This window comes from Oculina patagonica, chromosome 4 (genome assembly GCF_052425735.1).
Source record: "Oculina patagonica isolate OP01 chromosome 4, crgOcupat, whole genome shotgun sequence".
NCBI classification, from domain to species: domain Eukaryota; kingdom Metazoa; phylum Cnidaria; class Anthozoa; order Scleractinia; family Oculinidae; genus Oculina; species Oculina patagonica.
The window spans coordinates 37,009,159-37,034,668 of record NC_135761.1 but is presented as its reverse complement, the minus strand read 5'-3'; the positions used below and the strand labels follow the sequence as shown (position 1 = coordinate 37,034,668).

Sequence of the window (25,510 nt, the reverse complement as noted above, 5' to 3'; positions counted from 1 at the left end):
GTTTAAACCCTTATAGGTTTCTATTCAAACTTGATGTTTCGAGCAAAATAATTACAGAAGTTAAAGAAAGTCAGTAAGTTTTTCTTCACTGTGAATCCATATAAAGAAGATGTCATCAATGTATCTGAACCATATGAGTGGTTTGGCGGTGGCTTCTCTCAGAAAATGATCTTCCAGGCAACCCATGAAGAGATTTGCATAGCCAGGTGCCATTTTGGTCCCCAATGCTGTCCCGTCTGTCGAACATAGTGTTGGCCTTGAAAGATGAGATTGTTGCAAGAAAGAACAAGGTTGATGAATTTCATGATAGTTTCTCTTTTGTCTTTGGCGTACATACATACAAATACATACATATTTTATTTAATAAGTAGGTCGATAAAACAGGCAGCTAAAAGCTGATGTGGACCTACATTACATTCTTAATAAAGTTATGGAGGCGCATAAAATAGTCGCATGCTTCTATGCCACAATCATGTGGGATGTTTGTGTATAGAGATTTGACGTCCCAAGTAATTAAAAATGTATCTGGCGGTAAAGTATAGGTGTATAATTGATTGTGCTGAGATTAAATGTGAGAGGCCCTTGGATCTTCAGAAGCAAAGTGAATTATATTCGGAATATAAATCTCACAACACTTTCAAAGGCCTGGTTGGAATATCACCAAACATGTGCGTGACATTTGTTAGTTGCCTCTATAGGGGCAGCATTTCAGACAGAGAAATTGTAGAGAAAAGTCATTTTATAGACTTGCTGGACCATAATGACCTTCTTATGGCTGATCGTGGTTTCGTGCGAAACAAGCACAGTTGTTCATACCGCCCAACAGGCAATATCAGTTGGCGACTAGTTTTTTTAAGAGCCCGGGGTAGTCGATCGATAAAAATTGATATTGGAAAATTGATATCTATCAACAAATTGATTTTAAACAATATCGATTTTATCGGTCAATCAATAAAAATTGATCACTATAGAATCGATAAAAATCATCCTGTTTCCGTTGTGGGAGCATTTGATTATAACTCTTTTGAATGTAGATTTCAATGGGGGCAATAAAATGATCTGTCGACAAGCACTGTACAAGAGACAAACGAAACTACATCATGATTTTATTACTGATTTTATTGTTCGAATGGGGATTACAAACGCAAATGTAAATTATTTTTCCTTGTCTGGCTTTAAGGATGTCATCTAAATTTTCTCTTTTATTCTTTATAATAATAATAACAATGATCTTTCAACAGGAGGCTCCACTAACTAGTGTGGTTTTAAGGTAGGTCCTGAGATAAAAATAATGGCATAAAAAATGAATTAAAAATCGAAATTATTACAAAGTTGATAATGATGTTTGTTATGGGAACGTCTATTCTCTAAATAGCAGACCAGCATGCACATTTGAAGGTCAATCGTGTCAAGAGAACAAAAAATCCATTGGTAACACCAAAACTTGCAGAATTGAAACGAGATAGAGACTATCACCTTAGAAACGCATGCACTAACAATAATAATTATCATTGGAGCATGTACAGAAAACTGCGAAGCTACACCAATCACGAGGAAAGGAACCTGAAATCGAAGTACCGGTACTTTTCTTAAAGGATCAAAGACGCAAAGGGTGACGGTAGTGAAATGTGGCGGGTGATAAAACAAGTGCTTCCTAGTGCAAAAAAATCTTCAATGTTTTCCATCTTTGAGAAAAGAAAGTGCACACTGAAAACTTATCTAACGCCAATATCATGAACCACTACTTCATATCTGTTGGTAAAGTTCTGGCGAAACCATTTCGAAACATCTCTACCATTCCTATCACCAGCACTCCACCTTGTGAATTCCATCTTAACAGTGTCACTGTGAACTTTGTACAAAATGCCCTTAGATCTTTGAAAAAGAGTAAAGCTGTTGGCCATCTTCTGCCATTTAAACTTTCCCTGGCCATTTGGAAGCTCCGATGGTGGCGATCTCAAAGCATCACACAGCGTGGATTGTTTCCGGCTGAAGACTTCGCTGGCAAACAATAATTGGCACATGCCATTCCTATGTAGCTAAGCATTTATATCATTGGCTATTACTTTTGGGGGTCTCCTTGTGATGCTTTGATTTTTTAGAAATTAATGGAAAGATTACAGAATAGTGATTCTTGAGACTTATCCATGTCGCGTTGTGTAAGACGTTAGGATGATACTGAATTTATCCACTGAAGACAGATTTCGGTTCTTATGAACCGCAGACTCGAAAGATTCCCTGAAAGAATACCAATGGATGGGATTTCCGTGGAATTTTTTTGAGCTCAAGCTTCGGCAACTTTGCATAAGTGAGACATCACAAAATTGCACCCACATGGGAGATGACAATTTACTGAACTATTAAAACTGCAGCTGTAATTTGTATTTCTTTTTCATGAATGAGACTATGAATGTCATTAGATAATCCCAGACAATATTTTTTTTTGCTTTTTGTCCATTGTTGTTGGTTTTTCGAGTATCCCAACAAAAAAGTCGGGTTATAAAATTTTCACAGGAAATGTTGTCATGTTAACAGTTTTTTCAATAATTGAAATGAAACAGAAACTTGGCTAAAAATATAAAGCTATGTTATACAAAAATTGGTCTCTAGAGTTCTTCGTTAACTTTCTGCTCCTTTTCTAGCCTCTTGGGATGTGTCTCACTTTTTGGAGTACTGACCCGGTTGGTAACAACCATTCTTCTGCCTGTTTCTGTGGTTTTGGAACCACACTTCGACCTGTCAAAAAGAGAGATGGCTGATTAAATAAATGTATCATGAGAATTTACGGCGGTAATTAATATGCACGTCTGATGCATATACAAGGCAAGCAGATATTTTCTGAGTTACGACAACGAGTTAAATAAGTCGGTGCCAGTGGAACTGTTTTTAATAACATCAATCATTTTAACCTCAGTTAATTCTTCACCAATTATTGTGAAGATTAAGAGTCAGCTTTGCCAACAAGATTTTCGAAATTATATTATTTCCGCAGAAAACTTCCAGAGATCGTAACATGCGTAAAATGTAGAACAAGTTTTACCTTTGGCCCTGGACAGGGTCCTTGGACATTTAAGAGACACGCAGAGTTGGGAAGCCATAAACGTAAGGCTGCTTGGACAATTAGTGAAGACTACCATGTTGTTTCTTTGCGGTCTGGTAAGTCTTATAAACATTAACAAATATTAAATATTTTTAACTTTTACTAATTTTTAAATCAAATACAAATGTAAATAGCCTAATTAATTGGAAATATTTTTAACTTTTAATACTTTTTATTTACACGACCCCACAAGCTGTAAGCTTTTATCCAAATCGTGTTTTTAAATAAAGGCAACTTACTTTCTTACAAAAGAAGATTATGCAGGTATCCCATTAACCATTGCGCGAAATTATCGATCCGAAGGTGTCAAATATCGGTCAGAACGAACGCACGCGGCTGGAAATTGACTGATCTTCAAACGTCTATTTCTCCTTATTCAGCAACGGAAAAGGTACGTAAATCATTGTGTTTATTGTTTTGACCTTTAAGTTGATTCTGACATTATAATATCGAAGCTTCTTTGTCTCTGAATGAAGTAAAATATGTTATTGTTGCGAGCGGTATGCATGACTGACTCGCTTTGTTTGTTCGCGGCTATTGAACGCCTGTCCAATATTTGCTTCTTTTGAGCTCAATCGTGGGTACATTAGCATATAAATCCGCCTACTGTTGTTTGGATAGTATCTCTTTTGAATAATAAACAATGTCCCCTTAAGTCCCCACGTTTTCTAGGAATTTGTGTCCGTTGAAATTTGCTAAAATTGGCGCCAAAAATGTCAACGATTACATCAAGTTTACCTATCAACTCAAACTTTAGAGCGACCGATCGCTTCCACTATCGAAATAAATATCAATTTAAGTACGATCTAGGCTAGGTTTTCGCATTGCGACGAGACCAAATGATGAATTTCCTTCTTCTATTCGACTCAGGAATAAATCTAGCGGTAGATGAATGGAGGAAAGCGGTGATGAAGACCCTGGTGGAAAGAGGGCACATATTCCAACTGGGAATACTCCACACAAACCTGACGATAAACGTAGAAGATCAACTGGCTCCTTGCCTGTACGAGGGAAAAGCGTTAAAAAACTTGCCTTTCCAAGGAGTCCGGGCAACATTGTGAGTTTTAATGCCTGTTTTGAGGGTCTATTCATTGACATTTGAATTCACTATGTTTTCTTTGTGTCATTTGTTTTTATCATTTTTTGTCTATTCGTTTTCAAGTCTTTGAATTTTAAAAAGAAAAATTACAAATAATTATATTGAGTGAGTGAATGAAAAGCTTACTAGCTATAGATATTTTTTAAATGTGGAGAAAGCAAGCTTAATCTGATGAAGAGACACATGTTACTGTGCAACTGTTTTCTTTGTAGTATAAATGAAATGCACTTTTATTTCTTGTAATCAGGTAAAGAAATCGCCTCTTACCAGACGAAAGCCAGTGTTCTCCCCTCTAAAAGAGTTGAGACCAGAAAAGAAAAAAAGAAAGCCATGGACCACACCAGAAGATTCTGCACTTGTCCAATTTATAGCCCTGCACAAGGATATGCAGCCCACAGGTGCAGAATGGCCAGCCATGAAGGCCCAGAATGTGTACTGGAGCAAAGCAGCCCAGTTTATCAAAGACACTGCTGGAACAGAACATTTGAGAGAGGGTACTACAATTTCTGTTAACACTGTTTTCTCGTTAAGGGTGCATGCAACCAAAATGTTTAGTAATCCACTGCATGCAAGTTTCTCAAAGCAAATGCTGAAGACAAGTTTTAATATTTACTGTTTTAATATGTACTATGGTGCTGAAGCAAATAAAAAGTATTTTGTAATTTTGTAATCACGTTGCTAAGATTAGTTTAATTTTATTTCTCTGTAGCTTCCGTTGTTAGGCAACGTGTGGTAAACAATATGAGGCAGACGTTCAGCAATGTTGAGGAGGCTGAAGCCTCGTTCGGGATAGATGCTGAATTTTACCAGATCAGTGATGCTTCTGCCGCTGCCCCACAGAGTCGGGAACCTACGTTGAGACTTGATAAAGTGTTGACGTCTTCTATCAAGTCCCTGACACAGCAGCAACTGCACGAAGCAATTCACAATGCATTTGCATCAGTTTCCGAAAAAACGAATGTCTTGTTAAAATTGTTTAAAGAGATGGATTTAACAACGTCATCAATAATGGAACTGATTGGTGTTCTATATCAGTCCCTAACTTTCCAGGAAAAGATGGTTGTTTTGGATAAACAGTTTGTTGGTGCTGCCATTTCACAGGGCATTGACACTAACCCGGCAGACTTTGTGTCCATTTCTCTTGGTGCGATGAAAACATTGCAAGATAATGGGAAACCAAACCTCATCTACAAGTGGTCAAAGTGTGTATTTGGGGAGAATGGCAAGCCACTCATGCCACTCCAGAGGATGCCATTTGGACTCATCCAATACCAGATGGAATTCTTTACCTGTACAAATGTCATGCAGGTAAGTTAAAATACATTTACCAGATTAGCATTTGAATCCACATGTATGCAAGTTTGATGCAAACAAGTAGCACAATTTTTATTCCACACAGTATTGGCAATGTATGGCACTGGTTTTAATAGTATAAACCAATAATAGTGGTCTGAAGGTTTACATTTCAGCTTTTTGTTCATGTCATAGCCTCTTTTGAAATAAACATTGAATGTCTTTCTCTTTAAAAGAACTATACATTTCTTTTTGTTTTATGATATGCAGCTTAAGTTATTGCGAGGCTTCTCACAAGCCATAATCAGACTTGAACAGATTTTAACATTCTACTTTTTAAACAGGTACGAGAACCTGAAGACTTTCGCTCATGGAGAGAGACAATGTCCACAGAATTTCCTGGACGATTCATGCGACTATTTGCAGGACCAATGTGGAGTGGTCGACCAATTGAGGATAGGCAAAAGCCTCAGAAGGTATTAGATTGCATGTGTCTTATTATGATTTTTTATAATCCATCACTTTATGGAGGCAATCAATTTCTCAATCAAGGTGCTAAGTACTGTCCAATAACCCCAATTTCAATATTTTGAAATTCAACCTGAAACAATGGATGTCCTCTATAAATTATTTTTCCAGAGCCTCATACTGCCATCTACTGTTCTAGGCTGAACGTTAATTTATCACAATTGGGGTATTTATTTTGAAAGGATTCAAGATTTATTGTTTTCACGTCGGTCATGTTTTATGCTTTGGTCAGACATGCATTCTAGACATGGGGAGGGGGTGCTAATGTTCTTCACAACAGATACACTCGAGTTAACTTATGCCAATTTCACATTCGCATCTGTTTACATGTCATATTTTGGTAACATAAAGATAACTTGTCTACACGTGCTTTGTTTAATTAAACATAAATTTAATATTACACCTTTTTATATTGTTAGGCAAGAGTGAATGTTGCATGTGCAAGCCAGTCAACACAATGGAGACGTGATAAACAATCAACATTTACGTCTAAACCAGAGTTACAGGTTTGGAATGTTATATTTTTGTTACAAAACTCATAAGCCAAACAAAAGATTTACTGTTGAGTGGGCACTTTCCTGTTACTGTGAAATGCAGACTCTTTAAACACTGTAATCAAAATGACTAGTTGACTTGTTGATTATTCACCTACTTTGTAGCAATGAAAAAATAGAAGAATTTAGGTTCTGGTACCTGTGGTGTAACTACTTGCTGCATGTTCTTCTGCTTGAAATTTCTACAATTTTTTGATGATATGGCCCCTGTAACTAAATACCTGTTTCACTTAAGTTGATACCATAACACCTTCTTTTACTCTTGTAACACAGACATCTGCCTTGGATGCACTCAAATCAGCTAATCCAGACGGCCGCTTTTGGATTAAGTTGGATGCAACAGACCTGAGGGTTGCGGTGATGCATTCTGGTAGACATGTATGGAATGGGGATGTCGACTTAGGAGATGGAGAGTTACAAAAGTTAAGACAAAACTATGACGATCGATTTAAATTAGTGGATGGTCTTAAAATTCAGGGTGTCAGTGTAGCCAATATGCGACAGGCCATTCCAAAGATCATTGATGATCTAGATGCTGACATTGTGTTTTTAGACAATGGCCTAAAAGAAGCTAGTGATCACTTTCACAAAAAGTTTCAGCAAGCAAATTGTCCTGAGGAGACACTGAAAGAAGCAAGCTGGGAAGTTATTGAATTTCAGACATTGCTTCAACAGAGCCAGGAACTGAAATCAAGGTTTGAAGATGCCCTTCCAAGTCTGGACCCAAACAGAGAAGCTGGTAGGGGTGCCCTGAATCTCCTCAGAATTACTGTGAAAGACCTGGCATCCAGTACCCAGAAGTATCTGCGAAATGTCTTTAAAAAGAAAAGAACCCCAGCGTCCCATGTTATGGTGACAATGCTTTCTGATGAAAAGCGTGATCACAAGCCCTACGCTCTTCCTGTGCAGTATATCCCCTGTCAATCACTAAAGGATCAGTTTGTGAGGGATCTGAATGTAAAACTTAAAGAGGAGATGAAGGCTAGGGATATGAAAGTGGCTGGTAAGTTAACAAGTAAATTTTTAAAAAAATAATTTGTTGCATTTCAAACATTAATGATATTGACATTTTGTACCATACTTACTCAAACCAGGCATTTAAAACCTTGTAGTAGTTTAATGTCACAAATAATAATCTTTAAATGCATGTCACCCCTACATTATTAGTTTATTTAAATTACTTGGATTTTTAGGTGATTTTGGACAAAAGCTGCATGGGAGATACAAAAGTCTAATGGTTTTGTGTTAGACTTTGTATCATGTGATGTGGGGTTAAGTGTTGGTTGGGGTAATTGCATTTTAATTGGGTCAAGAAATTTTAATGTCAGTTAGTGGGAGACAGTGAAATAATTGTTAATGACATATTGGAACCTGCGAAGAATTAATATTTGACAGGGCTTGAGACTAACTTTTTAACTCGCTGCTTTGACTGGCTAGTGACATGTCAGATTTTACTAGCCAAAAGTAATTTTGCACTAGTCAGGTATATTGGTTTCTATCAAGAACAGTTGGCTTTTCCGAGTTTTTCACTAGCCAAAGTAGCTAGAAGGAATGCTAAACCTGGTAGCCAAAACCTAAGATTTAGAAGTCTTTAGCTAGTTGGCTACCGTTAGTCTCGAGCCCTGTCCGACCAAGGGTTGCAGTGTAATATATTTTTAACAGTATTAATGTGTTATCATATTTGTTCCTTTATTATCAGGGACAGTAACTGATGGTGAGTTTTGTTCCTTGAGAAGCCGAGGCGAGACACGTCCTCTTCACCTGTGGCAGCTCATTCATGATGCCAGGGACAGTGTTGGCAAAATGAGTAAGAATACTCTGCTGAAAATGCTGGAACTACTTTATGGTAAGATCAGTATTCAGGAATTACTGTCAATAGTTGAGTGCAAAAATTAAGTAACAGAAACCTACTAATCCTACAGTAACATTTTATACACTATTTAAAACATTTTTCTGAAATTCATTTGTATTAGTGACCCTGTGATAAAAAAAAGGTTTGAAACGCACGCCATTTTGTTTATAACTGGCGTTGAACATCTGTTTTAACTGAAATTTAGACAGTTTCAAATCTATTTTTCTATCGCGGGATCAGCTTGAGAGCTAAGGTTTTGGTAGGCTTTTGTTAACTGTACTTGAACTGTTGCCATGTTATGAGATCTCTGCGGTAACTTGTTTTTGGGCTGGCATTGCACGAATGCTTGGTGAAAACCATCTTATTAAAGCACCTCAAAAAAAAAAAAAAAAAAAAACAGACCCAGAAATAATAATATTTATTATGTTTCTAATGCATTTTCAACCCTTTCATTTTATTTAATTAATTTGAATTAATGTTTTTCCTAATTTTTTTTCCCCCATAAAAATAGTTGCTCCAGATGGAAAACCGGTTGTGAATCTGCCCAACCCTGACATACCAGATGCAGTAATCCTTGAGCTGGATCGACTAAGGAATGAAGAAAACATGTCATTAGAAGATGCAGTAACCAACATAAGAGGTCACCAAGTTCCAGCAGGTTATTCCCCGTATTCATTTCGACGAGACACACGTGAGTCACTTCTGGACAAACTAAGGTCTGTGGTTGCAACATGCAGATTCAGAGCCAATATCAAGTACTGGAAAGAAAGGGGTGCTGACTTCTCCAGCCATCTGTATGTCCCTGAAATTGATCCTGTTACTGAGGAAGAAAGGCATGACAGAGGTGACCACAACCACCTTTTTCGCCGGATGGCAAAAAGTGTTCGAGAAGGCAAGGATCCCAAACTTAACTTCGAAGCCTTTAATGATGCCCTGCATGATCCTGAAAGTGGCTTAACCTATGCTGCACTGATAGGAAAAAGGAAGCAATCTTTAAAAGATGCAGAACGACTGCTATCCATCCATGTTGCGGATTCGTTGAGGAGGAAAGGCCACGTTCAGGAAGCCAAACATGTGCAGCTCATGGCAAATTGGCACGAAGCTTCTGATGGTCGTGGTCTTTCTCAGCTGAAGCGGTCCCAATACAATTATGAGATGTTAAATTATGTATTGGATGACTGGATGCCTTGGCACAATGAAAACTATGACTTTTCTACAATTGACATCAACAGGTATTAGAATAGTCAACCCTTTTATGACATGTGCACTCTGAGCCAATTTTAACTTATCAAATGTCTGTAATATTAGTGAACCCATATTATAGGTATGGCTTTCAGTGAGGGTGGATGTATATGTTTCAGTTATAATAACATGTAGATTCCACGAGACGGAATAGGAATGATAATCACTGTTTGTATAAATTTTGAGTTACAAAAGGAGCAATGCATTTCTGTTTTCTGTTAAAAATTATAACTGAAGATACCTTTTCAAGATAGTTTTATGTTTATTTATTTAATGCCTCATAATAAGTACAATCTGAGACAAGCAAAGTACAAGAATAAAACCAATGATCAATTTATTTACTACAACATCTGTATTAAAAGCAATATTATTATTATTGGTACTAATTTTTTTTTGTTATTATTTTTCTCTTTTGGCACACTAGGCCTGTTGATTGTGTGAGGGGGTTTTTCAGGGAGACGTTGGTGGAACTGACTTCTAACATTGAAAGCCAAGAACATAGGAGACGAAGGAACAGTGTGCTTGGTTACCCAGAACATCCCAGAGCTGGTGTCACAGATGACTTGGAGACCCTGTTCGCCATGTTCCACCGGTACCTTGGACCAGTGTTTACTCTCAAACAATTCAAGGAAATGTGGCCCAAGATTGTAAGGTATTTATTCCATTAATCTGCAATGTTCTATTCTGTACCACACCCTACCCCTGTTGAAAAAAGTGGATAAGGGGTTTTCATTAAAATACTTATTTAAAATACTGACTGGGTGAATATTTATCAAAATTTTTATATTTGACCTGGACAAAGGAATTTATTACCATAATGTGTTACCGGTAATTGTATCTAAAAAGCTTGCATTAAAAGAATTTGTTTTCATTAAAAAAACAAGTCCCATAATTAATCCAAAAATTTTTGGTCAGTAGATAATCAATAATAATAATACTATTTCTTTATTTGTAGGGAATTCACCAAACGCATGGATAAGGATTTGCCCTTTTATTACTGGACGATAAATGAACGGTTCACTGATGAAGAGCTTCCATCGTTTGACGAATGCCCTGAATTGGATGATGACATGGATCAGAGAAATCACCCGCTGCGGTTGCATCGCCTTCGCATTAACAATCGGGAAGATGGTTCAGTATTAGTCCCAGCTAGAGCAGTTTTACCAGCAAGACATAGGGGCACTCTCCGACAAAGATTGCACCGGCCAGAAATGGGAGCCCCTCCTGTTCCTTATCACATGAGAATCAACTAGGTTAATCATTTAACAGTTTAAAGTAGGAGATGATTGTAAATGAAATGAAAGAAAAATTTGTGTATGCGTCTGTTTTTATGTACATGCAAATGACAACAAACACAAAACAAGTTTAAAGAAATACCAAGCAAATCAAGTTGAGCTTAAAAAAATATATATATTTCAGGCATTTTATCAGTATTAATAATCTGCCTGGGGGTCCAGCATCAATTTAAACCATGTTATCAAAATGTATCAAAATTTAGTAGATCATTACAGAAGAAAAGGTATGTCAAATTTCAGTGTGACATTATCAATATAAACTGGACATGAAGCGGGAAAGGCAGTCCTTACAGGCTGGCTTTTTCAGACTAGAAAAATTTAATATGGTTTGATTGTTTTCTTGATTTATAGTTATTGAACAGCATTTGTTTTAGGATTGGGTTGAAATGTTTGCAGTTAATTGCAATTTTCCAGTCATAGAAATTTTCATGCAGTAATACAAAGTTTTGTTCAGTATAGGTGACTTAAGCCTTTGGGTAACTTGTATAACTTTTCCCTGTATCACCCTAGACTTATTGCATTAGAGCACAATAAATTGTTATATTTTGGTACAAGTGAAAATATTGCACAGGTGCTGAAAAAGTGAAGTGGTTAATTTACAATACTACATACAAGGACATTGTGTGAAAGAAAACATTTATTTATAATTATGATTATTAGTCAGCTAGGAAAAATAAGCTGGTTGGGGTAATAAAATATACTGAAACGTGAGCTTATTTGTTCTTAATATATGAGTGATTTTTTTTTAATTATAAAGGTGAACTTGAAAACACCATTAAAAATATAGCATTAAAAGTACCTTGATATAAATAGCAGGTTCCTGTTGCTATTGTAATTAGCAACGCAAACACATATATTTTCAATTTTTTTTTTGAGAAATCTTGGTGAGAAGTTCACTGTTGATATAAAGTACCTTGGCTAAAGAGAAGTATAAATCTTGGTCTTTCATTTCTTTGACTTTGTCAACAGATATACATTGCAAGTGTTTGTTGTTATTCTTTTGATTATAAGAAAACACTTGAAAATCAGAAAGATTGTTGGAATTCGATGGCGAATTATAACAAATGCCAGAAGAAATATATAAAATGTTTGCATTAACAAGAGTGAAATGATTGACAAAAAAAAATGGAAATTTCATAGTATATAAAACTTCAGGCAAGGCACGCAATGCATACTTGTCGACAACAGGCATTACAGCACTTTAACTCGAAACAAAAACTGAAACGATTTCAAACAACAGTGGCATCATGTCTGGACAACTTTTTTTCTCCGACAATAACATTACATAGCAAATATTATGAGAACAATGAATTTAAATTGACATTGATGCAGAAAGCAATTTTTTTTACTACAAATTGTCATTGTACTGATAATCTTTATCAGATGCAAGCCACTTGTTAACTTTTGTCACAACAATTGCTGAAACGTATCTAAATTCACCAAGTGCATAAATGTACTTCCATTCAATTGACTTGAACTTGATGGTAGCAATTTCATTTTTGTCCAATGCATCCATAGTTTTTTTAACTTTAACTCCGGGAATGTATCCAACTGGATGCCACTTGTGTTCGAGCTCTGCCTGTACAATGATGGCATTCTCGTCAGCTACATTCGTCGGTTCGATAATCAGCTGAACAGGAACATCCTCCTTGTCCAGTAACAGTCTCTTGGATTTTCTCAAAGCATTCTGGAAGTGTTCATGGTATGTGCTTCCTTTCACCTTGAAGTACTCAGTGTAATGAGTGATTTCTTCATTATCTTCGATGGAGTCTGTTGCATCACCTGTCTGGTCATCCTCTGATTCGGAAGGCTCTCCTTCACTCGAGTTGCTTTCATTTGAATCATACGAGGCATGAGGATCAATGCCGTTCTGCACAGCAATGTTAGTAGTGTTTGGGAACCGACTGCAGTTACAATCGACCAGCGTAATGTCCAGCCATGGCATTTCTTCTATGGCATTTTCTTCTTCGTAGTCGTCGTACGGCTGGAGGCTCACGGCAACGCTGGTTTGGTTTGTTAGAATCTCAAACTCGAAGATGACAAGGACATGTCGTCCGTAATCGTCGTCGTCTTCATTTTCAAGCTAAGTAGACGAAAATACCAAACATACAGTTAAAATCTTGTCTCGAATACGTGTGAAAATTTTCTGAAAACGGTGACATAAAATGTATCATTTCTTCGACCAAACGACCGCCATTCGAACGTTTTTATCGACTGGGGTTTACAAATATTACTGATAGAACTTTAACTAGAAAAGAAAAATGCAATTGTGCGAAGAACAGCTTACTAACCTTGTGAATACAGCTCGATTTTACATTGATCACCGCTGGCGAAGCCTTGTTGCCGAGGTCTTTTAGCTTGTCTGACTCTACAAATAGACATAATCGCCGCTCTCGCAGACTTTTTGGGAAACTTACGTGTCCTAACACCGTAAGGAACTTGCAACAGGCTAAATTCGATGCCACGATGTGCGATCGACTGTCGAAATCAAGACAGTGAACGTACAACATAGAAGAGACAGAGAGAAACGAAGCGTTTACATCGAGCAACTCCATGGTAAATGAGGGGTCACGTGTCAAACTCAAGTTGATAATATAGTTGCTCCGCGGTGCATCATGGGATACCTGCATAATCTTCTTTTCTTTCTTACTTACTTATTTACCTGGCGCTATTCAAGCTTGACTGTTGGGCAGATCTGCTTAATCGTCCACTTTTCTGGCCGCCCACCACAGTTACGGAAATGTCGTCAAGCATCACCGTTTGCCACTTTTCGAATGTCGCTGGCGTTTGCCACTTTTTGGTGGCACTTATAGGCCTTATTCGTATTCTCGGACGGCCTAAGGCGAGCGCGCGAAAGTACGCGAAAACGAGGCTCATGCGGGGTAAAATTAAAAACTCTTCAAAAAACATCTTCGTAACATCTGGAAGAAACCGAGAGGAAATTTCATATTTCTTTCATCGTTTCATCTGTTGTGCCTACAATTGCTCAAACAGTACACAAAAACAGAAAAACTATCTGAAATACCCAGAACTAAAGGTAATAATATTCCATACTTTTCCTTTAAGACGATCAAAAGAAGACATTCGTGTCCGGAATGAAGGAAAGCGAAAGGAGAAAAAGGTGGATATCTGCTTGCCGTCTAAGTAGTTTAAATGTAACAAGGCATACGAGAATCTGTTCTGCTCATTTTGAAGGTGTATTAGGACCCACCAAGCTTAATCCTACCCCAACAATTTTCAGTTTCCCTAGTCATTTACAAACAAAAACCCTCCGAGAGCGAACAGATCCCGAGGAAAGGAGGCGAAAGAGTTTTTGTTTACAAAATAGATCCGAGAATGCACCTCAAAAAGAAGAAGAAAAAGCCAACAAGGGCAAAGAAAATAAAAAACCAAAAGCAAAGCGATCACGACCAGAAGAAAGTACGTTTTCAAGCGAAATGAGCACATCTGCAGAGTGTGAAACAGAACCTGCAACAGCAGCTGATGACACACCACCAACTTGGAAGAACCAATGATCCACCAGAAAATCATCCACCAACTAATGATCCGCCACTTAAAGATCTACCACCTGAAAATCCACCATCCTTTGTTGACAAATGTACCCAAACCCTCACTTGTGAAGAAATTAAGTACATGGAAGAAGCCAAGACCAAACTTGAAGACAAACAAGAACTCAAGAGAGAAATATTTATGGATGATGTACTCAAAAGCAACAAGTCTGTGCATTTTTACACTGGACTGCCTTCTCATGCATGCCTTATGATGCTGTTCTCTTTCCTCAAGCCATTAGCACATGCAATGAAATACTGGGACAACAGAAAAAAGGGCAAAGGGAAACATGTCAGGTATAATGTAATGTTAAAAATTCTACAAACTTTTTTATTTAGTATTTGACCCACAAAGAAAGGGCAGTAGCATTAAATAAATGTCAAGGCTCTTTTGAAGTTCCCCATTGAGAACTTTTAGTAAAATGTGCCACAAAAACAAAAACTTTGACTAAAACTTAGAGGTAGTAATGTTTTTGATGTTATGCAGAATAACGAGGTGTCTTTTACCCCAAAATTGTAGGCTGTCTAGGTAGGATATTTCTCCTAAGTAACCCACTTTTGCACATTCTGGCTTTTCAGGAAGATGAGCATGTAAGCAAGCCTGGACCAAAGAGACAGTTAACATTATTTGCAGAATTTATCATGGTTCTTGTTCGACTCAGGCTTGGACTGCTCCAGAATCATCTAGCTGATATTTTTTCAATTTCACAAAGTTCAGTTTCTAAGATTTTTACTACTTGGATAAATCTTCTTTACCATGTATTTAAGGAAATTTTAATTATATGGCCCTCAAAGGCACAAATTTTAAAGCACATGCCCAAGTGCTTTAGTAAGTACCCTCGTACCCGTGTTATTTTAGATTGTACAGAGTTTTTTTATTGAGAAGTCAACTCAACCCTCTGCTCAGAAAATTACTTGGAGTGATTATAAGTCTCATAACACTTTTAAACTTTTAGTTGGCATTTCTCCATCAGGAGCCTTTACATTTATTTCAAAACTGTGGTCTGGTGGAACCTCTGACAGGAATATTACTTAAAAATCAGGTTTGATGGACAAGTTGGAGCCTCAAGATGATGTTATGGCTGATGGGGATTTAATATCAGGGATATGGTAACAAAGAAACTAGCCACACTGAACATTCCCCCATTTGCAAAGGGAAAATCTCTTTCAACCAAGGCATGTACAAAAACTAGAAGAATAGTTGCACTTCGTATACATGTAGAAAAAGCAATTCAAAGGCTGAAATGCTTCCAGATCTTACGTGGGGTAATGCCTATCACCCTTGCTGCAGTTGCTGATCAGACAGTCTTTGTGTGTGCAGCACTTTGTAGCCTAATGAAGCCCCTTGTTTCAAAGTAAATAGCTAAACATAACATATTGTTAACGCATACAGTTTGAAGACACATTAGTTACTAGTTTGAAAACACATTAGTTACCAGACATCCTGTGATGCTCATGAAAAAGTCTCTTATGAAACAGTTCTTTGAAATAAGTTTTGGAGCCGATTTTCTGTAACGAATATTATAGGTCTTTGAATACAACATGGGTCTTTGGAAACAATATAGGAATAAAAATAAATTTTTTGTACAAATAAGTGTGCATTAAAAACGGAACTCTCATGAGTGCTATAGGCCTCTCATAAGCACTATAGGTCTGAAACAGTAGATCTCTCTTAAAATTTTTGAATATTGTTTAGATTGATAATTAATAGGCACACTGAATATTTTTTGAGTGATATTGCTTCGTTGAAAATTATTGAGCTGTTTTTTAAGGATTATTGAGTAACTTCAGAATTTTCAGGATTATTGAGTAACTTCAGAAAAACCTTTTGAGAGAATAATACGTTAAGGACATTTTAGGCTGTGATAAAAAGTTTATTTTATTTTATACAGGATTATTTATTAAATTTTACAAGAGATGATATGATCCTTAAATGAGTAGTATATATTAATAAAATTTATTTTATTTAACAAGAGATGATATGTTGAATTTTACAAGAGATAATTCAATAAAATTCCAGAAATAAAAATCTTTTTTAAAAAATTTTGTCTGTGTAGGCTTGTACATGTATATGGGAGGGTAAGGACATAATACCATCCTTAAAAAAAAAATTTCAAAAGAAAGGCGGGAGGGGGGCATAAGGTTGGGTCCTTGCATGTCGAGGTCAATCTGCCGTAGGGTTGAGTTTAACTTCTTATTTAGCAGTTTAATTTTGGCTGATAAGCCCTTGGCTTCGATGATGTTTTTTTCTGAGCCTCTCTGTCCTTCTTCGCTCTTCCTCTTTTCCCAGGTGCTGCTCTATCTCATCGGCTGCCCGTGTGAGCATCAGATTTCCCTCTTTCTCTATTCTGAAAAGAGCTTGTTTACAACTCTCCAGGACCTCTGGCGTGAGCTGTATATATAATTAATTAATTTTATTTATTTAACCCAAAACGAGTGTTCAACATGCCAGTTATATCTTAAGGCAAAAGGTGATAAAATATTAAAATTAATTATGACCCAGTGCTTATGCTAAACACCCCCCAGAAAAAATATATGTTAATTAAAAACCCAAACATTTATTAAATAAGAGGGTCCCATATATTTAATTTTATAGTATATTTTTAGTGAGCTCACTGAAAATAAATTATTTAAAAGTCAGATTGTTTTGTTTTTGGGGTGTGGCATTTCTTGTTTTGTTTTTGGGATGTGGCATTTCTTATTTGTGATAATGGTATTCGTTGCTAGAAAGGTACCAGGAGGATATTTACATTGTTTAGCTAGTGGTTTGACTGGATTTGACTTGGTTTAGCTAGTGGTTAGACTGTCAATGCTTAATAGTGATAGCCAATATAATGTGGTTAGACTGGACTGGACTGTAAATGCTTAACAGTGAGAGCCAATATAATATACACTGAACGTCTTATGTAGGATCGTGAGTCAATATATATATGCATACAGTTAATTTAAGAAATAAAGTAAATTAGAATGCCTTTTCTTGAGCTTGAGCGGTCTTCCCCTGGGTTGTTCATACTTGGGGTGTCATAAATAGGGAAGCGAACCTTCCTTCCTCTTCAACTTGCTGGCGATTACATCCTCTGGTTTCTCTCCATCGTCTATTGAGTCTAGGGACAGGTCGTGGGCTTTCTCTACCAGTTCTACTAACTCTTCTTTTCTCTTTTGCGAGACTAGTTATGCCCCTGCATTGTAAATAACTTTTTAATTCCGTAACCTTCCACTTGGAAACTTCTTCTTCGCAAGTGTCAGCCATGTTTTAACCCGCATGAGCCTCGCTTTCGTGTCCCGTTCTAGAACTCGCCCTAGGCCGTCCCTGAATACGAATAAGGCCTATTCTTCTCCAGTGACTGTAAAAGAGCTCTTGTTCCTCTCCTTATTGCCAGATTTATCCAGAAATTCCTTCTGAGCAATCTTATCTTGCAATAATTTGTGCATTTTCAACCACGCTTCTTTGGCAAAGCCTTAAGGAAGCGAACTGGGTGGATGATGGTTCAGCATATCTGCGAAAGTTGATTTGGATCTGTTGAAGTTTTTTGCAAACTCTACATGAGCAACGCCTTTGCGGTACACCATGCGCTTCCTTGATGTAGCCTTCTCTGGTGATACGCTTCCACCAGTGGCAACATTCATTAAAAAAAGGCATTTGGTTTCCAAGAAGACCATTTTGTTGCTAAGCATCTGATCTTCTTTTTCAAGATAATAACTTTCAAATTGATGTTTTCATACTGCTTTTCGAGGCTTTCAAGTTTAGAGCTGTGTTTTCAAGCTTTGTTTAAAGTCATTGATATCTTCCGTGGCACTGGCTTGGAAACTTTCCAGAGTTTGGACTCTTGTTTCTAATTTCGGAAGGGTAGCTTGAAGGTTGTTAACTGACTGTTAATTATTAAATAATTTGTTGGAGTGTCTCCTGAACTTGAACAGCTTCACTAATGGTGCACGGCCCTGTTAATAGCAGCTCCTTATTGCTGTCCAAGTGGAGTTTGCTAGGCATAATTTTGTGAGTTCTGAGGGTATTTTGTCTCCATTCATGTAACTGAAAATGTCTAGGAAAATAACTAAGGGAACACCATGTTACCTTGTTATGATGAAACATTGTCATTTCATCTTATTTAATTTAATCGATTCATGTTCAGTTTGTTGACTTATATTACTGTCGCTTGCATCTACCTGTGAGCGCACACGCTCCAAACATGTTTTCAAATGACGTCAAACGTCAGGGTTTCAGCTGTCAAACTTTGAAGTTTCTTCGCCCAAATTGCGAAGCTTACGTCACTCAAACGTCTACGTTCCATTTATCAAACTTTGACCTTTCCCCGCCCAAATGTGAAGTTTGCTTGGCAGAGTTGTGTTTTTGTGATCCGTGGTCCACTCATTAAAATTGTCGCAGAAGTCAAGAAAATCTGAGGAATATGGAGTATCGAAAAAGCATAGAAAACTTTCTAAAAGAAGTTGACGAGGATTTGTTAGTTTATGCCGGTGAATTGAGAAGCAATGGCTTCACGAGCACTGCGAGCGCGAGGTATCTTAGAGAGAATGATCTTGCTGCCATTCCTGAAGGGCATAAACGGCTCATTTTAAATATGGTAGGCTGACTCAGAACGCCGATACAGAACCGTGGAAGGCCTCAAGCTGAGTTCAGCTTCTCCTCATCCTCAGAGAAAAGTCCATCGAAATCCCCAGCGAGGAAAAAAACTGTTTTGACTGTAGACGAGACTAGTGTTGGACAAGAAGCTCAAAGGTCGCAATTTGAAACCAAAGACTCGCACCCAACAAGTAGACGGAGATTACTGTCCCCTGGAGAACGATTTATCAAAGAAAAATGCCGCGCCATTGAGGAAAAACTTGCAAAAGCAGCTGAAAAACGAAAAGTGCTCGAAGACCAAAACCGAAGAATAAAGGAGGCTTCTTCTAGAAATAACCTTACCGGCCAACGATGTAGTAATTGCCATTACAAAAACCATACTGTTTGCAGTTGTCAGATGGAAAAGTGCAAGTCAGCATTTTTTTGTGGCGAAATAACTCGACATCCTGACGAAAAGATGAAGCTTCAAGAGCAGAAGAACAAAATAAAAGCATTAGAAACATCAGCAACTAAACTAGAACAAGAACTAAGGTCTCGGGAGGCAGCTTTTGATAGAGTGCATGGGTCTGTTAACAAACAACTGGAAGACATGCTGCTTGAAGAATACCCAGAAGAATATGTCCAGAATAAATCAAGAAACTGGCTAAAAATTCAGCAAGACATTGCGTTTGTGAAGAAATCATTGAGGCCAGTGGACCCCCTCGACGAGAAATTGTGAAGTCTCTCCTTGAGAGGAAAAATTCCGACAAGCGCCTCAGCCTTCCAACTCTTCCAGAACGTGACGCCGCCGCAAACAGCTCAACTACTGAAAGTTGCTCGCAAACCAGAGTCCGACTGGAGAGCTACGGTGTAACTTTCCCTGATCGGCGAAATTTTACTAGCTCAACCAGTTTCTGCTTGTCGCCTAACACACCAGAGAAAGAGGAAGAGCAGCTTTACATGGCTAAAAAGTTGTCTCTTGGTTCTGATCCTTCTGCCGGCCATGATGGAGATCACACAGAACAAACAGAAGAAGCGGCCAATATTTTGCTGACCTTCAAGTCTTTGAAGGAATAAATGAAACTTTGACTTTGTGTGGTATTTTAACTAGCTTTTGTGCTATTTTAGCGTTAATGCTTTTACCGTAAGAATTGTAAGATCACAACTAGTCGACATTTCCGCGGTAAATGTTAGGATGTTGTGAAAGAAAAAATCTTTCATTTGTTGTCGAAAAGGCACATCGATAGTCATTTTTCGCAAGTGTACGTTTATATACAAAAACTAAGCGTTGCCTCATATACGCTTCAATTCAATAAATTGACAATAGAGATGACACGGAACAAAAGAAGCGGCCAACACAGAATTTTCTGTCCTTAAATGAAACTTTGACTGTGTTGTATTTTTCCTAACCACATGCGTGTTCTACCGTTAATAAATTTACTGTTATTGTTAATAATTTTACTGTTATTGTTAATAATGTTATTGTGTAAAATCAAGGCTAGTTTTCGAATTGTTTAATTCCTTTTTTCCCAGTTTAAGCAGTAAATGTAAGAATGTTTTTAAAACAGAAAATTCATTTGTTGTCGAATTTGCATACCGGTGCATGGTTTATTCGCATGTGTACGTTTTTACACAAACTTAGCTAGTGGAGAATTAACTAACCCGTTTTCTCAGATATTGAGATAAATTCAATAAATTTAAACAAACTATTAGACAATATTTTATTGTGATTACTTCATGGATTCTTCTGTACTAAGTTGTGGCGCGGCTAGTACCTTAGGTCAAACTGACAGTATACTAAAAAGTAAATTAACACAACCGTGACTCCCAGGGGGGTACTCCGGGATCAAAGTGACGGGGATGATCGAATGGAGGCAAAACTCAGGACCCAAAAAAATCCCTAAGTTTTCCGACATTACCCAAAAAAATCCCTGGACCAAAAAAAAAAAACGGCCAAAAAAATCACTAGTCAAATTACCCCTAAATTGCCAAGGCCGCGCTAAGGCACTTTAGTTTGATTTTAATACCCCAAAAAAATCCCCTATTTAAATCAAGTCACCCAAAAAAATACCTGCCAAATTCTCCTACCCAAAAAATCCCAGAATTGAAAATTTCGACCCCAAAAAAATCCTTCGCACATCCCCGTCACTTGGACCCAAGAGTACCCCCCTGGGCTACTGGTATTTCATGCAAGGGATGAATACTTTGTAAAACACCTGTGTGCAAAAACAGTTGAACAATACATTTGGAATTGTGTTAGGCAACAGGCCTTTTTAATTTCAGATTTTCGCATTACATATTGTGACAATTACAAAGCAAAATTTGTCGAATATAAACGCTGCTGAACAGTTCAGTAAACAAATTACTAGCAAACTAGGGTACATGTAGTACAAACGTTTCTAACTTCAGTTCTGGCTCAGATGACTACAATATTTCACTCTATTTCTTATACTCGTCCATGGCAATAGTAAAATACTAACCGTTTTGTCCAAAATTACAGTTTGATTTCTCAAATAAAATAACCAACATGCTTGTAGTAGCCGTACATATCAGCCGCTGTTACATCCCCAATTTCTCTCAACAGTGCGTATTCCAGGTTTTCCCATACTACAATCCCAGACATAACCTCTTGGGAAGGTTGCACATATACACCGCAATTTCAAAAACTTCGACATAAATGTAGTCTCTAGGTACCTACACAAGATGTTTGGCCCCCCTCTCCCCCATATCAATGTTGAAGTATTTCTGAACATTATGTTAGACAATATGCTGTGATTTAGGTCTGTAGGTAGACTTCAACATTGAATGAGGGGGGAAGGGGAGCGAAAACTTGACGACCTTCCTAAGGGTATTGACGAGGATTGTCTGAATCAGACATAGAGCATAAAATATTCCATAACCAAAAAACTATGTACGCTATAAAGCTGAAGTTTGGTGTGGTCAAGAGATATAGTATATTCTTTCTTTTGGTCAAGTTGTAAGTTGAAGCAATAAAAACTACCGATTAGGTGAAAGACGGTTTAAAAGCGGTGTTGTTATTGCGTGACATGTTCTGATGTTTATAAACATTTACCTGTATGGAGTGTGTAACTAATTTGGTTAAGACGTCAAAAACCAACGTAAAATACTGAAAATACTGAAACTGTTCTCTTCATGTCTCATTTCTCCGAACTAACATTTAAAGAAATGTATACAGCCAGTAAGGAGAGTTAACATAAACATCTTCGGAGTAGAAGGGTGGAATTATTCGTTTTTGGGATTTGGTATCTTTAGTTCAGTGTTATTGCGCTCTTTAAAGAACACTAGGGACAATGCCATAGTTGTTTCCAAGTGACATTATTATTTACCGTATGCGAACGTTGTGAACAGTTTCCGTGACTTCTCGCAGGCAAGGAATAGTAAACTTAATTACACTGTAAACATTTCGTCTCACAGTACTCCACAGTTCTCCATGAGAAAATCGCGCCAAAGAACGCTATTTTAAGATATTTAATGCAGCTTTTCTTAACTATAAGTCAGGCAGTGAAACTCCAAGCAAGTGAGACGGAGCTTTTATCTTGCAGTAACGTTTTTGAGTGATTTTGAACAGTACTCCATTGAAAACTCGAGTTTAAAAGATAATGTGAATAATAACATTGCAATACCTTGTTTTGATGGAGTACTGTGTGCTTTCCCCTTAATAAAGCAACATGTACTTCAAGTTTCATTGCAACGAAACATTTCTTTATAAACATTAACCATGTCCACATACTTTCCTGTTAAATCAACTCCGAGTGCTATAATTTCTGAAACATTAATGGAGTACTGTTGTATTTTCCCGGAGTACTGTTGTCTGCGATACACAACTTGTTAACAAGGTGTTGACAGCTTACAATAGAGATAACATTTATTATTCGATGTTGTCCAAAACTAAGCGAGGAAAGCAGTGTCCACACGGTACCAAGTTTCACTGCTCAGCTGGTGGAATTGGTCGCCAAAACTGTATGAATTTCCATCTCACATTTAACATCTCTTAATTCCAATGTTGTGAAAACAACAATAATTTCCACCCGTCGATCAACTCGTCACACTCCAATTTTATTTAATGAAAAATTAATTATGTTTACTTTGGAGAAAGTGCCTGGTAATACACAACATCGTCTGAAAATTTCATCCACTAAGATTGCATGTAACACTTTCAATTCAGTCCGTAAAGACCCCGAGATGTACTACAACGCCCAGTCATTTCACATACAATCCCAGACATAACCTCTTGGGAAGGTTGCACATATACACCGCAATTTCAAAAACTTCGACATAAATGTAGTCTCTAGGTACCTACACAAGATGTTTGGCCCCCCCTCTCCCCCATATCAATGTTGAAGTATTTCTGAACATTATAGACATTATAGACAATATGCTGTGATTGAAGTCTGTAGGTAGACTTCAACATTGAATGAGGAGGAAGGGGAGCGAAAACTTGACGACCTTCCTAAGGGTATTGACGAGGATTGTAGTTCCCGGTATTTGTCCTTCAACAAATATTTCAGCTTTGAAAATACCTCCTCGACAGGATTAAGGTCTGGAGAATACACTGGGAGAAAAACGAGCTCCATCCCCAGATCATTCAGGAAGCTTCGCAGCGCTCTTTCCGCTTCGCCATGATGTGCGGCAAGATTGTCTACCACTACAGTGTCGCCGACTTCGATAATTGGTCGTTGCGTTATTGGATCAACTGTTTGCGAGGCCTCATCAAAGAATTGTAAAAACTGTACAGAGTTCGACGCTCCTTCTATGACGTTTCCATACTTAACTCCATAAAATCTAACCAGAAAGTTTAGCGTGAGGTTCGCGGTAGACAAGTATCTTCGCAATTCAACGCAACCGTCACCGACAGGTAAGAAACAATAGTTTCTGTGACCGGCATCAGGCAGCTGAAAACCAGACTCATCAAAAAACTTAACAGAGGAAGGATCTTTGTCTTTTAAATGGTCAATATACAACTGAGTGTACACTATATTTTTGGGAGTAAAACGCTCTGACGCACATTTGTCTAGCCTTTTTCGTGAATAGTTGCAGCCACTTGGAAGTCTGTTCCTAATATTTCTGGAAATTGTTGATGTTGAAAGTTCTCCACAGTCACCGTTAATGGCCAAATAAACTCGTAATTCCTTAAGAGAGGACGAAGCACTTGCTTGTACCATGGTTTCCAACAGAATAGAGTCTTGGAAACTGCATTTTGGAGCTGTTCGGACGTGATTCAACGTTTTGGGAGCTGTGCTTCCAGTCAAGTTGTACTGCTTCACGATTTTTGAAACAACACTCTTGCTGATGCGTAATCTTTGCCCAACTTCTGAAAAGGGATGATTCTGTGCTAGTACTTTCACTTGATTCCGCAAATCACTTGAAAGTGGGACGCCTTTCTGATAATCTCGTCCATTTTTGTTTACAAAAATCATAGTAGCTATATATCATACTCACTTCGAGTAGAAAGTTTCACTTTTAGGCGTGGAAACTTCAAAGTTTGATAAATGAAACGAAACGTTTGAGTCACGTAAGCTTCACAATTTGGGCGGGGAAACTTCAAAGTTTGACAACACTGACGTTTGATGTCATTCGAAAACATGGTTTTGAGTGCGCGTGTTCACAGGTAGATGCAAGCGACAGTAGGTGCCTTTTAAATAGCTTTTTGAGTTTGCAAATTTTTGCAAGGTCAACAAGTACACCTAAAATCATTGCAACACTGTGCTCACCATTTTGCATATTTCTGTTGTCGACTTAAGTCTCCAGACATTTACGAGACGGTTTTCTTGCTGCTCTTATTCTCCTCCAACCACAGCTTCAGGTGAAGGGAAGAATCTCGTATAAGATGGTGCTCACGCTTGCATAGTTGGCAAGATACCCTGTCTGTATGTTTACTCCAGGCTTAATAGGCCGAACGTTACCTGTGTCTGAAGGTGGATCTTGCGATGTTGCCACGCTGGTGTCTCTGTTTGGGGATCGCCCCCCCCCCCCCTTTTTACCCACAATCTTGTGAAGAGATTTCTGCTCGATCTGTTAGGCGGCCACTTGATTAACGAGTACCCTTATGGCCTGGAGAAGCGCAGCATTACCTTAGTGGAGACTTCCACATTGACGAGTAAAACAGGGCAGCAGCTCCGAGTTCGTCCATGATTCTCTACGAGTCACTAACATCAGGGCAATTACAATTTTTGTGAATGTCCCAAAACGGTGTTCTGCTTTCGGGAGATGGCATCCAGGGCAAAGAGAAGTGCACTTATTTTTCTGTCGCAAAGACATGTCTTTTCCCAATAATTTAATATTAAATTGTCCAAACACGTCTCACTTCATCTCTCTATTTTCCTGTCAGTGTTTACAGGTATTTGAAATAAGCACCACATCTTAAACAGGAAAAATAAGCGCTGGGGCATATAATCGATCATTTACGGTAGTCTATTTTTT

At 37.8% G+C, this 25,510-nt stretch overlaps 3 protein-coding genes and 2 pseudogenes across 5 annotated transcripts in view; 2 read left to right on the top strand and 3 right to left on the bottom strand.

Annotated features, from left to right (window-relative positions):
* The window catches only part of LOC144648402 (uncharacterized), a 210,110-nt pseudogene that overhangs the window by 5,256 nt on the left and 179,344 nt on the right, over positions 1–25,510 (bottom strand).
* The window catches only part of LOC144648406 (uncharacterized), a 167,449-nt gene that overhangs the window by 45,188 nt on the left and 96,751 nt on the right, over positions 1–25,510 (bottom strand). The window lies entirely within an intron of this gene.
* LOC144650175 (uncharacterized) lies at positions 3,354–11,671 on the top strand. 3 transcript variants are annotated; one of them, XM_078509836.1, is made up of 11 exons: positions 3,354–3,491; positions 3,971–4,157; positions 4,447–4,693; positions 4,909–5,507; positions 5,837–5,968; positions 6,440–6,526; positions 6,848–7,577; positions 8,274–8,381; positions 8,938–9,658; positions 10,093–10,320; positions 10,624–11,671. In XM_078509836.1, exons 2-11 carry the CDS (start codon positions 3,993–3,995, stop codon positions 10,919–10,921), a joined length of 3,315 nt encoding a protein of 1,104 aa, XP_078365962.1. In that variant the 5' UTR covers positions 3,354–3,491; positions 3,971–3,992; the 3' UTR covers positions 10,922–11,671. The 3 variants fall into 3 exon arrangements, with proteins under 3 accessions (XP_078365962.1, XP_078365960.1, XP_078365961.1); XM_078509834.1 differs by having other exon boundaries at positions 8,274–8,420; XM_078509835.1 differs by lacking the exon at positions 3,354–3,491 and having other exon boundaries at positions 3,498–4,157; positions 8,274–8,420.
* Positions 11,701–13,601, bottom strand: LOC144650176 (uncharacterized). The gene is made up of 2 exons (XM_078509837.1): positions 13,255–13,601; positions 11,701–13,046 (listed from the first exon to the last, which is right to left on the bottom strand). Exons 1-2 carry the CDS (start codon positions 13,591–13,593, stop codon positions 12,312–12,314), a joined length of 1,074 nt encoding a protein of 357 aa, XP_078365963.1. The 5' UTR covers positions 13,594–13,601; the 3' UTR covers positions 11,701–12,311.
* On the top strand, positions 14,447–15,870 carry LOC144648401 (uncharacterized; annotated as a pseudogene).

What these genes read in the sequence shown, in the direction of transcription:
- LOC144650175 (XM_078509834.1), top strand. Translation starts at nt 3,993, where the DNA reads ATGGAGGAAAGCGGTGATGAAGACCCTGGTGGAAAGAGGGCACATATT. An exon ending in CGTCTAAACCAGAGTTACAG is followed by an intron (nt 6,527 to 6,847) that starts GTTTGGAATGTT and finishes CTTGTAACACAG; the next exon opens with ACATCTGCCTTGGATGCACT. An exon ending in TAGGGATATGAAAGTGGCTG is followed by an intron (nt 7,578 to 8,273) that starts GTAAGTTAACAA and finishes CTTTATTATCAG; the next exon opens with GGACAGTAACTGATGGTGAG.
- LOC144650176 (XM_078509837.1), bottom strand. Translation starts at nt 13,593, where the DNA reads ATGCAGGTATCCCATGATGCACCGCGGAGCAACTATATTATCAACTTG. An exon ending in AATCGAGCTGTATTCACAAG is followed by an intron (nt 13,047 to 13,254) that starts GTTAGTAAGCTG and finishes TCGTCTACTTAG; the next exon opens with CTTGAAAATGAAGACGACGA.